The sequence below is a fragment of the Pelodiscus sinensis genome, chromosome 7 (assembly GCF_052426305.1).
Source record: "Pelodiscus sinensis isolate ZL-2025 chromosome 7, ASM5242630v1, whole genome shotgun sequence".
Classification (NCBI taxonomy): Eukaryota; Metazoa; Chordata; order Testudines; family Trionychidae; genus Pelodiscus; species Pelodiscus sinensis.
In genome coordinates this window covers 45850266-45863173 of record NC_143058.1, presented here as the reverse complement: position 1 = coordinate 45863173, position 12908 = coordinate 45850266, and the positions used below count along the sequence as shown (strand labels likewise).

At 39.1% G+C, this 12908-nt stretch overlaps 1 protein-coding gene across 5 annotated transcripts in view; it reads left to right on the top strand.

Annotated features, from left to right (window-relative positions):
• ATF2 (activating transcription factor 2) overlaps positions 1-12908 on the top strand; it is a 102821-nt gene that overhangs the window by 22261 nt on the left and 67652 nt on the right. For all 5 annotated transcript variants that reach the window (XM_075933683.2, XM_075933672.2, XM_075933684.2 and 2 more), the window contains 3 exons: positions 1272-1368; positions 5169-5287; positions 9163-9291. In XM_075933683.2, coding sequence (XP_075789798.1) covers positions 1272-1368; positions 5169-5287; positions 9163-9291 — 345 coding nt within the window. The remainder of the gene's footprint in view (positions 1-1271; positions 1369-5168; positions 5288-9162; positions 9292-12908) is intronic.

The window sequence follows — 12908 nt, the reverse complement described above, 5'->3', positions numbered from 1 at the left end:
CATTTCCTTTACATTTAAAAAAATATATGCTTGCTGCTTTGAGCCCCTCCAACACTTATCAGCTCCACCCTTCTCCGTGGCATTACAGGTCCCTAGTGGTCTTGGAGGAGTTCTAGGTACATAGTAAGGTGGTGGGGCTAGGAGGTTCCATGTATTGGCTGAAACCAGGAAGAGACAGGCAGGTGAAGGAGTCCCTACCTCAAATCAGGACATAACATATGAGAGAGGGCTGTAGACGTCCATCCCAGCAGAAGATCCAAATCTTGGCTTACACACGGTAAGGAAAAGACTCAGACTTCACTGAGAAGGGCAGGAACCCCCTACATCCTGGCATACAGGTAGAGTGAGAGAAACAGTGTAAGACTCCGTTTGAAAGGAAGGATGTGCGCATCACACATTCTCTGACAGGTGCAAACGGTATAGGTAGAAATCAAAATGGATGAATACAATGAGCACAGTGTGTTACTAGTTGTTGTGACGACAGCCTACTTGGCAAATGTGCATTTCCATCTCTTTGGCTCATCAGTTTTGTCGGCATGAGCCATTCTGGAGATTTTAAAATTCTCGTTTCAATAACTCTCTACATTTTTTTTAGTAGTGGGATGATTGAAGCCGTAATCTGAGTTCCAGGTGTGTACAAACAAAACAAAAAAGGGAACATTGGGTGATTCTGTAAAAATCTGTTTTTAGAGGACATAGTATCTCAGGGGTCTACTTGCTCAAATGATCCTTTATGGAATATTAACTTAGCATACATGCCTATGCCACATGTCCACGTGACTATTTGGATTGTCTTTACTTTTAGACACAATGGGCAAGCCTTAAACAAAAACCATGTTCAACCTTGGCTAATGCAGAGAACCAGCTCTTCTGTTGTTGCAAAAACCATCAATGGTGCTGTGCTCAAAGACCATAATTGTTTATAATATTCCCTTTGTGTCAAAAATTTATATTGACTTTTTGATCACTGTAGGATTCTTCACAGTATCAGAAAGCAAAGTTTTGTTTTATATTGGCCTTTATTCACTCAACATGGTGTTAACTATTGTGGACATTATTTCTTAGTATTTTGTGTGCATGTGTTTTGCTGATCGCTTGATGGTAGAATATTGTATCCCGAATTAACAAAAACCGATGTGTACGTGTTTAAAAAATTAACTAGTACTTTAGTGAAAATGATGGTTTTGCATGCTGTGAAAATGACTCTACATATTATATTCACTTTAATCAAATTCAGAGTTTTAACTTTACTTTAAAACTTTTTGCCACAGCGTTTTACCAACGAGGATCATTTGGCTGTCCATAAACATAAACATGAGATGACACTGAAATTTGGTCCAGCTCGTAATGACAGTGTCATTGTGGCTGGTTAGTATATACTTTTATTAATAGCTTATCCATATTGCTTATGGAATGTGCACAAATTTTGTGGGGTTTTTTGTACATTATATAACTTCTGTAGACTGGTGAAAGAAAATACCAAAGAATTCCTATATGGCAATCGTTCTCAAATTGTGGCTCAGGACTTAGACTTGCTGAAGTCTGGGGCCAAAGTCTGGCTTCGTTCCTGGGTGATGGAGCTCAGAGCCCAAGGGCTTCATCCCCGGTTGGTGGGGTTCAGGTTACAGGTTAGGGATATGATCTGGTAATCCTTAATGGGTGATGCTTATAGGGTAACAGTTAATCATGACCTGGGAGCAGCCTTTCACTTGTGATCTGCTGTGGGCAGAGGGCTGCTGCAGCCCCATAGGACTGCTGGCTCCCAGCCTGTACAAGGTCGGAAGGAGGTTAACATTTAACTAATTAAATGTTATAGACCCTGTGCCTGCAGCTGAAGCCTTTGGGCTTCGTCTTTGGGCTCACTCCCCGCCTGATGCAGTGGATTTCACTCACCCGTCCACCCCACAGGGCACCTGGCCTTGGATGGACTCGGGCTTCAGTTCCCCCTCCTGAGGTTATGTAGTAATTTTTGTTGTCAGAGTGTGTTTGCATTGTAAGGACATTTGATAACCCATGGAGTATGGTAAAGGTTAGATAATGAATACATGTTGCCATTACATTTCTATTTAAAACATTTCTCTTCATATTTGGTATGTAGACTAAATACATGATTGTCAATATTGCAGTAGTTTAACTTATGTAAGTGTTCATCTAAAAAAACACTTACTGTCTAACCTTTTATGTCTAACCTCATCTGATACTTAAATGCCTCCCCAAGGTCTTGGTTGACCTTAGAGTTTACATGTATGTTAAAATATTTTGTTTCTAAAAATACTACGTTTTACAGTCTTTAGTAGTCTCAAGAAAATCAATCAATAGTAGAGTAAATATTTTAAAGTAAATAGATTGTTATAAAGAAGACAAATGTTTTAATTTTGTCTGTCAGAACTACTTATTTACAATATCCAAAAATCAAACTTACCTTTGAATCCTTTGCTCTTTTTAAAGATCTAAAACAATAAGGAAATAAGATACAGGCTGGCCAAAAAAAGGAAGTCTCCCAAAAAGTTCCTCTCTAAATTTATTAAGTAGGAAGGCTCTTGTAGACACAGACAGATTGTGGAGGGACCATTAAATTGTAACTGTTGCTAATTAACAGGGGTATCTGTGTTAGTCTGTAACTTAAAAAAAATTAAACACATTAAGGTGCATCTACACACCAGGGCTTAGCTCAATTTGCTTAGTTTATTTTATGTCAATTGCGTAGCTTATTTCAAAATTGTGAGCATCTACGCAGTTCTTATTTTGAAATAGAGCACTCCTCATACAATAAAGTTTACAGGAGTGGAAGTAAATCTTCCAGCTTGACAGTATTTCAGAATAAAGTTGCTGTGTAGACCATACCCTTAGAGACTAACAAAAATAATATATAGTATCGTGAGCTTTTGTGGGAACAACCCAGTTTTTCAGATAGCTCCTCTTGATCTTCTGTGGGATAGTGCATATAGATATAGTCAAAACATTTCCCAGTAGTAGAGGTTTAATTTAATTGTACAAATACACTCTTTCCATTATTCCAAGTTGCCAATTTATTAGGAGATTCAAATGGAATTCTACAGTTAACAAAAGTGGCAGACTTCTTAAAACTATAAATGCTATCTGCATTGTATGCTGTTTGCAGGGGATGTCTGTCTGGTAATCAGGAGAGCGGCAGTGAAACAGTGGGAGAGTTCATTTTTTGCTTTTCCAAATGTGTTACAGTACTTCCATGATCTTCATCCGCTGTCATACATGAACGTCCCTTGAAATTAGTGGAACCTTTTGTAATGTTATCTCCTCTATTTATAATGCATGCGTACAGTAAAACAGCTTACTTTAACCTGACAGCTCATACATTCTAAGGGAAATAAATGGGAGCTGACATACTATCCAAAATATAAATTTTAAATTAGTACAGAAGTCATCCATACAGTTCTCAGTGAAAGTTCTGTGATTCTAGTTTTACCATGCAAACATCTTTTAAATCTAAGTTTGGAATGCTATCTTCGCTGCACTTTGCATGCAACTTACAAATGACACAGCACATGAATAACAAAAGCAATTGTCTCTATTGTTTACAATAAGAGAAGAAATACAAAACAGGTCCATGATTCCATGAATGCCACTTTCCTTTGGGTTTGAATTGTGGACCCTCACACACAACAGCATTTCTCATTGCTGTTTGAAAATTAAACTTCTTTCTTAAAATGTTCCTGTCTGCTAATCCAGGCACTTGAGTAGTTCCTTCAGCCAACAGATGGAGACACAACCAAGGTTCCCTCTCAGCTGCAAGGCAGCATGGCCCCACAGCTGCCTGAGCCTCGCCCAGGGATTCAGGGCTGCCACACACGGAGCTGCCTGGCTGGGAGAGGGGCACTTCTCCCTCAGCTACAGCAGCAGCTCCCTGCTTAGATCAGAGCAGCGAGTCTCTCCCAGCTGGTAGTATGGGGACATGTGGAGCTCATTAAGCAGCTATGGAGACATACTTCTGTACAGTTTAGAAGAATTTTGGACAGAACTCAGACTTTTGATTACCTCTTCATCTCTACCTGTGTCATAAAGGATTTACTAATCTACAAACCTGAGTTGTGTGTCTCCAGCAGGTGGAGCAGCAGTACCACTTCTGGATGACTTGAATGAAAGAGTAAAAGAAGTGTACCTGGGAGGCTTAGGAAATATTTTGGCCACATGCCATATGTCTCTTTCCAGTTTTGTCCCTGGGGTTTGGAATGAGAGAGTCTTCCTAATGGTCCAAACTATAAGTGAATGCCACCTTTCAGAAATTAATAGTTTCATGTAAATACTGTATTTTAATCAATCTTTTTCATGTATATAACCATTCAAGCCTACATTGTAGCCTGCTACTTATCAGAGTGTATATGGACATGGAGAATGATGAGGTGAGAGAGAGCTCCATACAACAGAACACCAAATCTAATAAAAGGTGTCCTAATAGCTATCTCTGTAGACCCATTCACGTGTTTTGTTGGATTTTACGTGTATTAATTTGTACCTGGGCATTGCAAGTTGTGCCTCTGTCAAAGTGGAAACAATCGTCCATATTGTAAAGTTTATTTAAAGAGTGTATTATTAAAAATAACTTTAAAAATCTAAGCAAATTGGCTATGTATCCAGTAAATATCTATTTTTAATCATTTACATATTTTTAGATCTAACTACTCTCTCATGTAGGTGGAAGCAAAACCCGCATGATGAAATAACTGAGAACTAAGTTGTTCAATAAGCTCTTAGTTAAAAACTAATACAGGAATATTTCAAGCTGCCAAAAATATTTTTCAGTGCACTTAGTAAATATATTTAAAGTGGTTTGAATTAAATTGCCAGAAAATGTATATGTCCACTTTAATTGGAAAATCATTTAAAACAAATGAGAGGTTAACCTCAGTAATAGTGGTTTTAGGTAAAATGGGCTGCAAGTATCTCTCATCATAGGGGAAAGCTTGATCTAAAATTTGTTTTAAAATAATATTAAAGAGCTCTTAAACTGTAGCACAAACTTTATTTTAGTTAGGTGGTTGTTTGCTTTAGTGTTAACTTTAGAATAGATAACCAAAATAATTAAAACTTAGGCATTGGTGATATTTTCATATTTTTATTTTGTAAAGAGTAAGAAATTGTTCTTCCTAAATGGAATTTGGAAAATAATTGCATGTTTAATTTCATTTCAGATCAGACACCAACACCAACTAGATTCTTGAAGAACTGTGAAGAAGTGGGTTTATTTAATGAGCTAGCAAGTCCTTTTGAAAATGAATTCAAAAAGGCTTCAGAAGATGACATTAAAAAAGTATGTTGTTAATGTTGGGCTTAGAAGTTACTGCATACATTGTTGTTGTTTTGGTCTGAAAGCATGTTGTGTACTGAGATCTGTTTGCTTTGAAAAAACAATGGACCCACATTAGGGTTGCCAGGTGCCCAGTATTTGCGCTCTTTGTCCGGTAAAAAAAATCAGAATACTGGACATGTGCAATGTCTGGTGTATTCTCATTTTTCTGGCTGCGCACTGGACGGAAGCCTGGCGTGAGCGGGTGGAGCAGCTGGAAGGTGGGGCCATGATCGGCGCTCTGGGCACTTCAGAAGCCTAGCTGGGGCGGGGCGGGGGGGGGGGGGGCTTTTTTGCTTGACCAAAAAATACCGGGTGTCCAGTATTTTTTGGGAGACCATCTGGCAACCCTAACCCACATTTTACTGAAATGTTTGCTTTAAAAAAATCAGTGTTCTCATTATTTTGTTTTCCAACTTTGAAATGCATCAGTTACCAGCATATAAGCCTGTATATCTTTTGTGGAGAGAATACAAATTTAGGCCCCAATCCTGCAAAGTCTATTACAGCTGCTTCATTTTATACAATATGGCTTTAATTCATTTTACTTTTAATATTTAAAGTCTTGATTCACTGTATCTTAAAGTGAATAGCCACCTTTTTCCATTGACTCCAGTGGATTTTTGATGAGTCCCTAAATGAATAGAATAACCCAATTGTTAGAACAAGAAAATATATATATTGTTAAAGGAGTAACAAGTACAGGCAGTCCCCGGGTTACGTACAAGATAGGGACTGTAAGTTTGTTCTTAAGTTGAATTTGTATGTAAGTTGGAACTGGTACATATTGTAGGGGAAACTCTAGCCAAACATTTCTCCAGAGCTCAGTTTTATTCTCCCACACCTCACTTCCCTCAATCCTTTATTCTCAAGCTGAGGTGTCTGCTGAGAAAAGCCGCTCCGCGTCTCCTTAGTCTGCTGGGGGGGGAGCGCTAGCTTCGCGTCTCCCTGGTCTGCTGGGGGAATCAGCTAGTGCGGGGTTGCCTCACCCCGTTTGTAAGTAGGGATCCGATGCAAGTTGGATCCATGTAACCCGGGGACTGCCTGTACACATTAGTTGTTTTGCAGGTATACTGGTTAGACAACAATACACATATTATTTTAACAACAGAATATTAGTGATGAGTTTAAACAGTGGTAATCCAATTCAGCAACTGAAAGTGAAGTATGATTGAGAATAATTTTTTATTATTTTAATTTCAGTTAAAGTGAGGTTTAGATTTCTTTGACAGACAGATCCCATTTGAAACACAAATATTGATCACAGCCAAAACCACCACACTTGTTTTGTACAAATTGAATTTTTGTGTAAACTTGAATTGAATCCATTCCCAATTAACTTTATTTAAATAAATTAGATGTTTTGTATTTCACTTTTTAATTCCTTCCCATTCATAGATAACTTAGGGTCCATCTGCAAACATTTGCCAGTATGGAACACTTTACTCGTGTGTATCTGTCTCTCACTCTCACTCCAGCTCTAGCTCTTTCTTTGTTTCTGAAGAGAGAAGAGAAACTGGAAATATAATAGAACCTTGCAAAACTCTAGCAATCTGTCACCTGCCACTTTCAATGTTCCCCACCCCGTTCCAACTGTCTTGCATTATATGTAGCACTACTAAACCCATGAGTACTTTCTGGAGATTTCTAGTGTGCTCACTGCCAGGATGGCAGTGAGGGATCAAAGACCTTTTAAAACTTCTTTGCAGTTTCAACACCACGCTTCATTCTCCCAGCTGACATTCATGTCTTAGGGAGGGATATAGTACTGTGATCTCTCTGAGTGACTCTTAAGGGCCGATCAAAGGAAAATAGAGTTAAATGGGACTATCCTTTGTGAGGCGTTATTAACTGAATTATCTGGTTTTCAGGGGTTTTAGTTTCTGGCTTTTAACTTCCATGTTCTGGAAGAACATAAGGAGAAGGGGTACTCCTATACAATTTTCTCACTCTCTAATAAAGTTTGGTTGTTCAAAGAACCAGAAAGAAGAGTAGAATAGAAGGTAAAAATCTTTCTAGGGAGAGTTGTTTTCCTCTAAGTGTATGTCTAGACTACATGGCCCCGTCGACGGAGCTATGTAGATGAGTTTACTAGACATAGGAAAATGAAGCGGCGATTTAAATAATTGCCGCTTCATTTACATTAAAATGGCCGCCACGCTGTACCGATCAGCTGTTTGGTGGCACAGCGGGGCAGTCTGGACTTCCCTTGTCGACCGCGGTGCATCCAGACTGCCCTGCTGTGCTGCCAAACAGCTGATCGGTACAGCTTGGCGGCCATTTTAATGTAAATGAAGCGGCAATTATTTAAATCGCCGCTTCATTTTCCTATGTCTAGTAAACTCATCTAAATGGCTCTGTTGTCTAGACATACCCTAAGTGTGTGGGCAGATTTGCAAGTTTGCAGTATGAAACTTAATGGCTAAATACTGTGAAGTTTTTTTTTTTCTTTAACCAGTATCAGTAATACTGGTGAAAAGAAATGTAAGGGGATTTCACATGTAGTTCTCATGCCCTTAACATTTGTTGTGTTATATTTTAATAATGTTAGGCCATTTAAGCAATTACATATATTTTTCCACTGTCTTTTTATAAGCATTTTCATCTTTCAATAATTATTCAAAATATTTGAAAATATCCCTTATAGCTTTCTCAATTTAAGTAAGGGTATGAAGCCACACTTACGATACTAATTTGCTTAGCAACAATGAGATTTAATAAACATCACATTGTGATTTCATCATGTGAGTTCAAAATAAAGTAGAAGTTAGGTTGTGATGGACAGTTATTCAGAACAAACAGAACTAATCTGTAATCACACTAAAGAAGACACATTTTCTTTCTCAAGAATTTTCTATCTTGTGTGTGGTTTTTGAGGATTTTTTAAAAGTTTTGTACTAGATTGAGACTTCCTCCTTAGTTTTCCATATATTTTGAAACTGAAAGTGCTTTCAAAGTTCAAACTTTATTCTTAACAATGTAATTTAAAGCATTTTATATGCTAAAGTAGTATTTGTGATTTTTTTTTTTTTTTTTTTTTTGGCTGCTGTAAGTTATTACAAGCTGTTCGTGATTGAATTGAAAATGTAATCTGTTGTAGACAAGGAGCCTAATATAGTGTGACTATGTAACCCACCCACTTACTGGCTGTGTGGTTCATGGTCCTATGTAGTGGCACTTAGACCACTTACAGAGAGAGAGAATAAGTGTGCTCTGCTGCCTTAGCTGAACACCAGATGGCTTTTAGCTCAAGCTGTAGAGGCTTATTCACTAAGCTCCAGAGCTCCCAGCTTTGGTTCTGCCTGCTGGCATTACAACTACAGTCACATATATGGTCACGTAATTGTCTTCTTTCTCAAGTTGTTAGGATCAGTTTATCAACTGTATATATTCAGAGCAATAGAGGTGAGCAAGCTGTGCAGAAACTCAATGGAACAAAGATAATAGGAGGTGGGGACAGGAAGACCATGAGAGTGGCTTTCTGGAGAATCTGGCTATTTTGTAAAGTAGAATACCTTTAGGCTCCATTCCCAGCTGTGAACTTTCTAAGGTTTTCAGGAAAGGAACACTTCTAGAGAACATACAGGGGAACTACATACCTGAGTTTGGCTGGTCTAAGAACTTGAAAGTAGAGGAACCATGCATCTCCCAAGGAACTGAAGGTTATGCAGAAATGGGAATGATGCAGTTGCTTAATGAGCTGGCTCTGCTTTACATGGCTTGTGCTCCTCCAGAACAGAGCCCCTACTCCACAAGGTTGATACCTTCCTAGTCAACTTTGTTTTTACATATTTTAATTTAAGTGACTGACAGGTTTGTTTGAACATTTACTCTTCTAGATGCCTCTAGATCTATCTCCTCTTGCAACACCAATCATAAGAAATAAAACTGAAGAACCTTCAGTTGTGGAGACAACTCATCAGGATAGTCCTTTACCTCATCCAGAGTCCACTACCAGTGATGAAAAGGTCAGGAACATACTTTTCTGGATTAAAAACATTTTATAAAGAACATTCACAGCAATGTATTTAATTTTGTATATTTTTACTGGAACTACTTGTATGACCTAATTGCTGATTGTACAGTGATGGTAGTCATATTGTAAAAGATTCAAAACCTTCACCCTGTTAGTTAAGTTTTGCTTAGAATAAGCATCCTTTGTTCTTCCTATGGTTCTCCAGCAAATTTAGGAAAGGACAGATTTTTCCTGACAATACTATTTGCTTTGGTCCTGTCTACATGAGTTTGGCTGTTTGAGTTTTCCATTCCATCCTGTCTTGAAGCAGTTCCTTGGAAATGCAGCACAGTTAATTATGTCCTTTCATATAACATCTACTCATCTAGTTTCAGGTCTTCGAGCCCTTTTCTTACCTTCCACTTCTCAGCTTTAACATCATGTTTCCTGTGTATTCTTCCAGCTTCAGGTGTATGAAAATAACCATGTAAGTTTGGATTCTCTCAGCTCTTCTGCAATTGGTACTAACTTCACACACTCCAAATTGTACATTTCAAACATGGTCCATCCTTGTATCTTCATCTTAACACTAATTTCCATTGTATTCAACAACCATCCCAAACTCTTCTTCAGGTCTAGCACTCCAAGCCATACAAAAGTGCCATTTAAATACTGTCTTGTAAATCACTCACTTTTCTGCATTTAATCCATGCCTTTCCTGTTCTGTTCCTAAGAGAAACAACTTTTTTTTTAATTAAGGGTACCTTTATACATCATAAATATGGCTGTGGATTTGTCTCAGCTTTTTTTATTTAAAAAAAAAAAAGATGATGCAGCTTTGGTAAATTTAGTAAAAGTCACAGGTTTAAGGATTGCTCTGTGACATTTGAGAAATGCCTTGACAAATAAAGAGGGCACAGACCATCTTCCTCAGCATCCTCTGTCTGAGCACCACAGTTCTAATCCATACCTACATAATGGGATTGTGGCTATACAAATGAACACATAGTTTACTTTTTTACTTTTGCCAAGGTATCTCATAAATTCACAAAATGTTTTTTTTTCTTGCTATTAACCTAGTATTTTTACTGCCTTCTCAGGCTTGGTTCTGTTTTTCAGGCCTCCCCCACTCCCACTCCTCAAAAGGGGGAAATGAGTGTGTTTCTTTGCTGGCTATTATACTTCTGGTTTTAAAAGGGCCGAGTGGGAAGGAGGGAGAAGGAATATCCTTCATGATTCAGTGAATCAAGGATAAGAGTATGACCTAAGCCACTAGATCTTGCAGCTAAATGAGCAAAGCAGATGAAGCAGTTATCTTGGGCAAAGAAGACTTATAGGAGGAATTTGCTGCCATCTGGTGTTTGTCAAATACTCAGGATCACAGCTTCCCTTTTGCTGCATTGATGAGCTCTTGGTGGCATCTCCATTCTCCTCCTGCATAGATCCTAAACTTCATAGGAGCAAAGTTGCCCTTTAGGAAATCTACCCTGCAGATTTCTTCCACTGTAGTCCTCCCTTAGTTTCCCACAATGAAATGCTTCATCCCTTTGTTCAAAGGCTGGGAGAACTGATGAGCCATGCAACAAATGCAGGTTGTGTTTGGATCTTAGGGTACGTCTACACTAGCCCCCTAGTTCGAACTAGGGAGGCTAATGAGGGCGACCAAAATTGCAAATGAAGCACGGGATTTAAATATCATTCCTCATGGAATGAGGCTTAACACCTAATTTGAGTTAACGGGTTTACTTCAAACTCCCGTTTCACTGCCACATGTAGACGCGGGCAGTTATTCTGGGCTAGTCAGTTTCCAAAATGGCGACCGCCTGGGCACATGCTAATGAAGTGCGGGATATTTAAATCCTGTGCTTCATTTGCAATTTCAGTCGCCCTCATTAGCCTCCCTAGTTCGAACTAGGGGGCTAGTGTAGACATACCCTTAGACAATGAGCAAGTTTTAAAGCTGAAGATCTCTTTATTGAAAAAGCTCTGCAGCCAATCCATTCCTATTTAAACAGAAATGCACCTAGCTTGACCACTTTCGAACTCAAAATGCATCATGGAATGAGAAGTAATCTTTAGGGTAGCCAGGTCCCTAACTATTCAGTGCATTATAAATTCAAATCTACAACATAACCTTCATTCAGAAATCAAATGGAAGCCAGTGCAGCCTTAGGGCACTGGTCTAATATGTTCCATAAATGAAATATCATTTAATAAAGTAGGGAGTGGAAAACTGTACTAACTGAAGTTGTTTTCATAGTTTTAAAATCTAGTCCTGAGTATAGCAGCAGTCAAATTTGACAAAGGCATAGATAACTGGAAAGGCCTGCATCCAAAAGGAAAGACAAAATCCAAATCCAGGTTTGCTTTTCTGCTGCTGTCTGTCTGTACCTCCCAAGAGTAATTGAGGATCTAACATAAGAAACAAAGAGTGGGCATGCTTCCTTGGTTGGTGAGGAGGATAATCTCTTCTTTCACCCCACAAATATCATTATGTGATCTTGATTTGAGTTTTGACTAACTAGTTCTCATCTTAGTTCCATTCTTGTTTGTCTGGAAGTGGACGACAAGAGAGAGATCACGTGAAGATTACCTGTTGTGTTCACTCCCTCTGGGGCATCTGGCATTGGCCACTGTTGACAGACAGGATACTGGGCTAGATGGATCTTTGGTCTGACCCAGTATGGCTGTTCTTATGTTCCCGGTTTGGATAAACTGCTTCACTACTGTGTCTAGAGAATGCATTTATTATGTGTGTTCATTTTATGGAGTATTTATAATATATTTCAATACAATTAAAGCTTATTGAATTTTATTATAGTAAACATTACCATGTAATTTCCAATTTGCTGCTTAGTGTAGTGCTGGCTCGTTAGGTTGTTTGCCATGTACAGCAGGTATAATGTAAAACAGTGGTTTTCAAACTACAGGTTGCAACCCAGGACTGGGTTGTGGAATGTCAGGCACTGCGTCTTGTTGCTATAGGTGATCAGGTAACCAGTGTGGGTGCTAAAACCGGTTACCTGCCTGTTCTGGGCTGCAACCCAGAAGCAGCCGGCAGCAGGCCCAGCTCCAAGGTGGAGGAGGGGTAGTGGAGGGAAAGAGCTCACAGGGCTCCATGCATTGCCCCTGTGCGGAATGCTAGCTCCGCATTCCCATTGGCTGGAAACCTGCTGCTGGCTGCTTCTGGGACATGGCATTGTCTGCGGAGCCAAGAGAGGAAATAAGCCTGCCTTAATATCCCCGGTGCACCGCTGGCTAGGAAATGATCAGGGTAAATGGTCTCTGCCTTGATTTCCCTCCCCCACCAAAAGGTGGAGACCCATCTTACACCCCAAAGCTCTCATCCTCAATTCCACTCTGGAGCCCACACTCTAGTTAAATTATGTTGGGTCATGGGCATCAACAGTTTTCTTCAACTGGGTCATGAGGAAAAAAGTTGGAAAACCACTGATGTAAAGCACCATATACAAGGTTACATGTTAAAGGGAATTTCTTCATTAACTTCTGTGAAGTGCTTAGGGGTCTTCAGATGGAAGGTATGTATAGATGTTCTAAATGCTTATTTAATACGTTTGAAACTCTTGAATCCAGAAACTTTGGGAAACCAGGTATGCCAGATTAAAGATT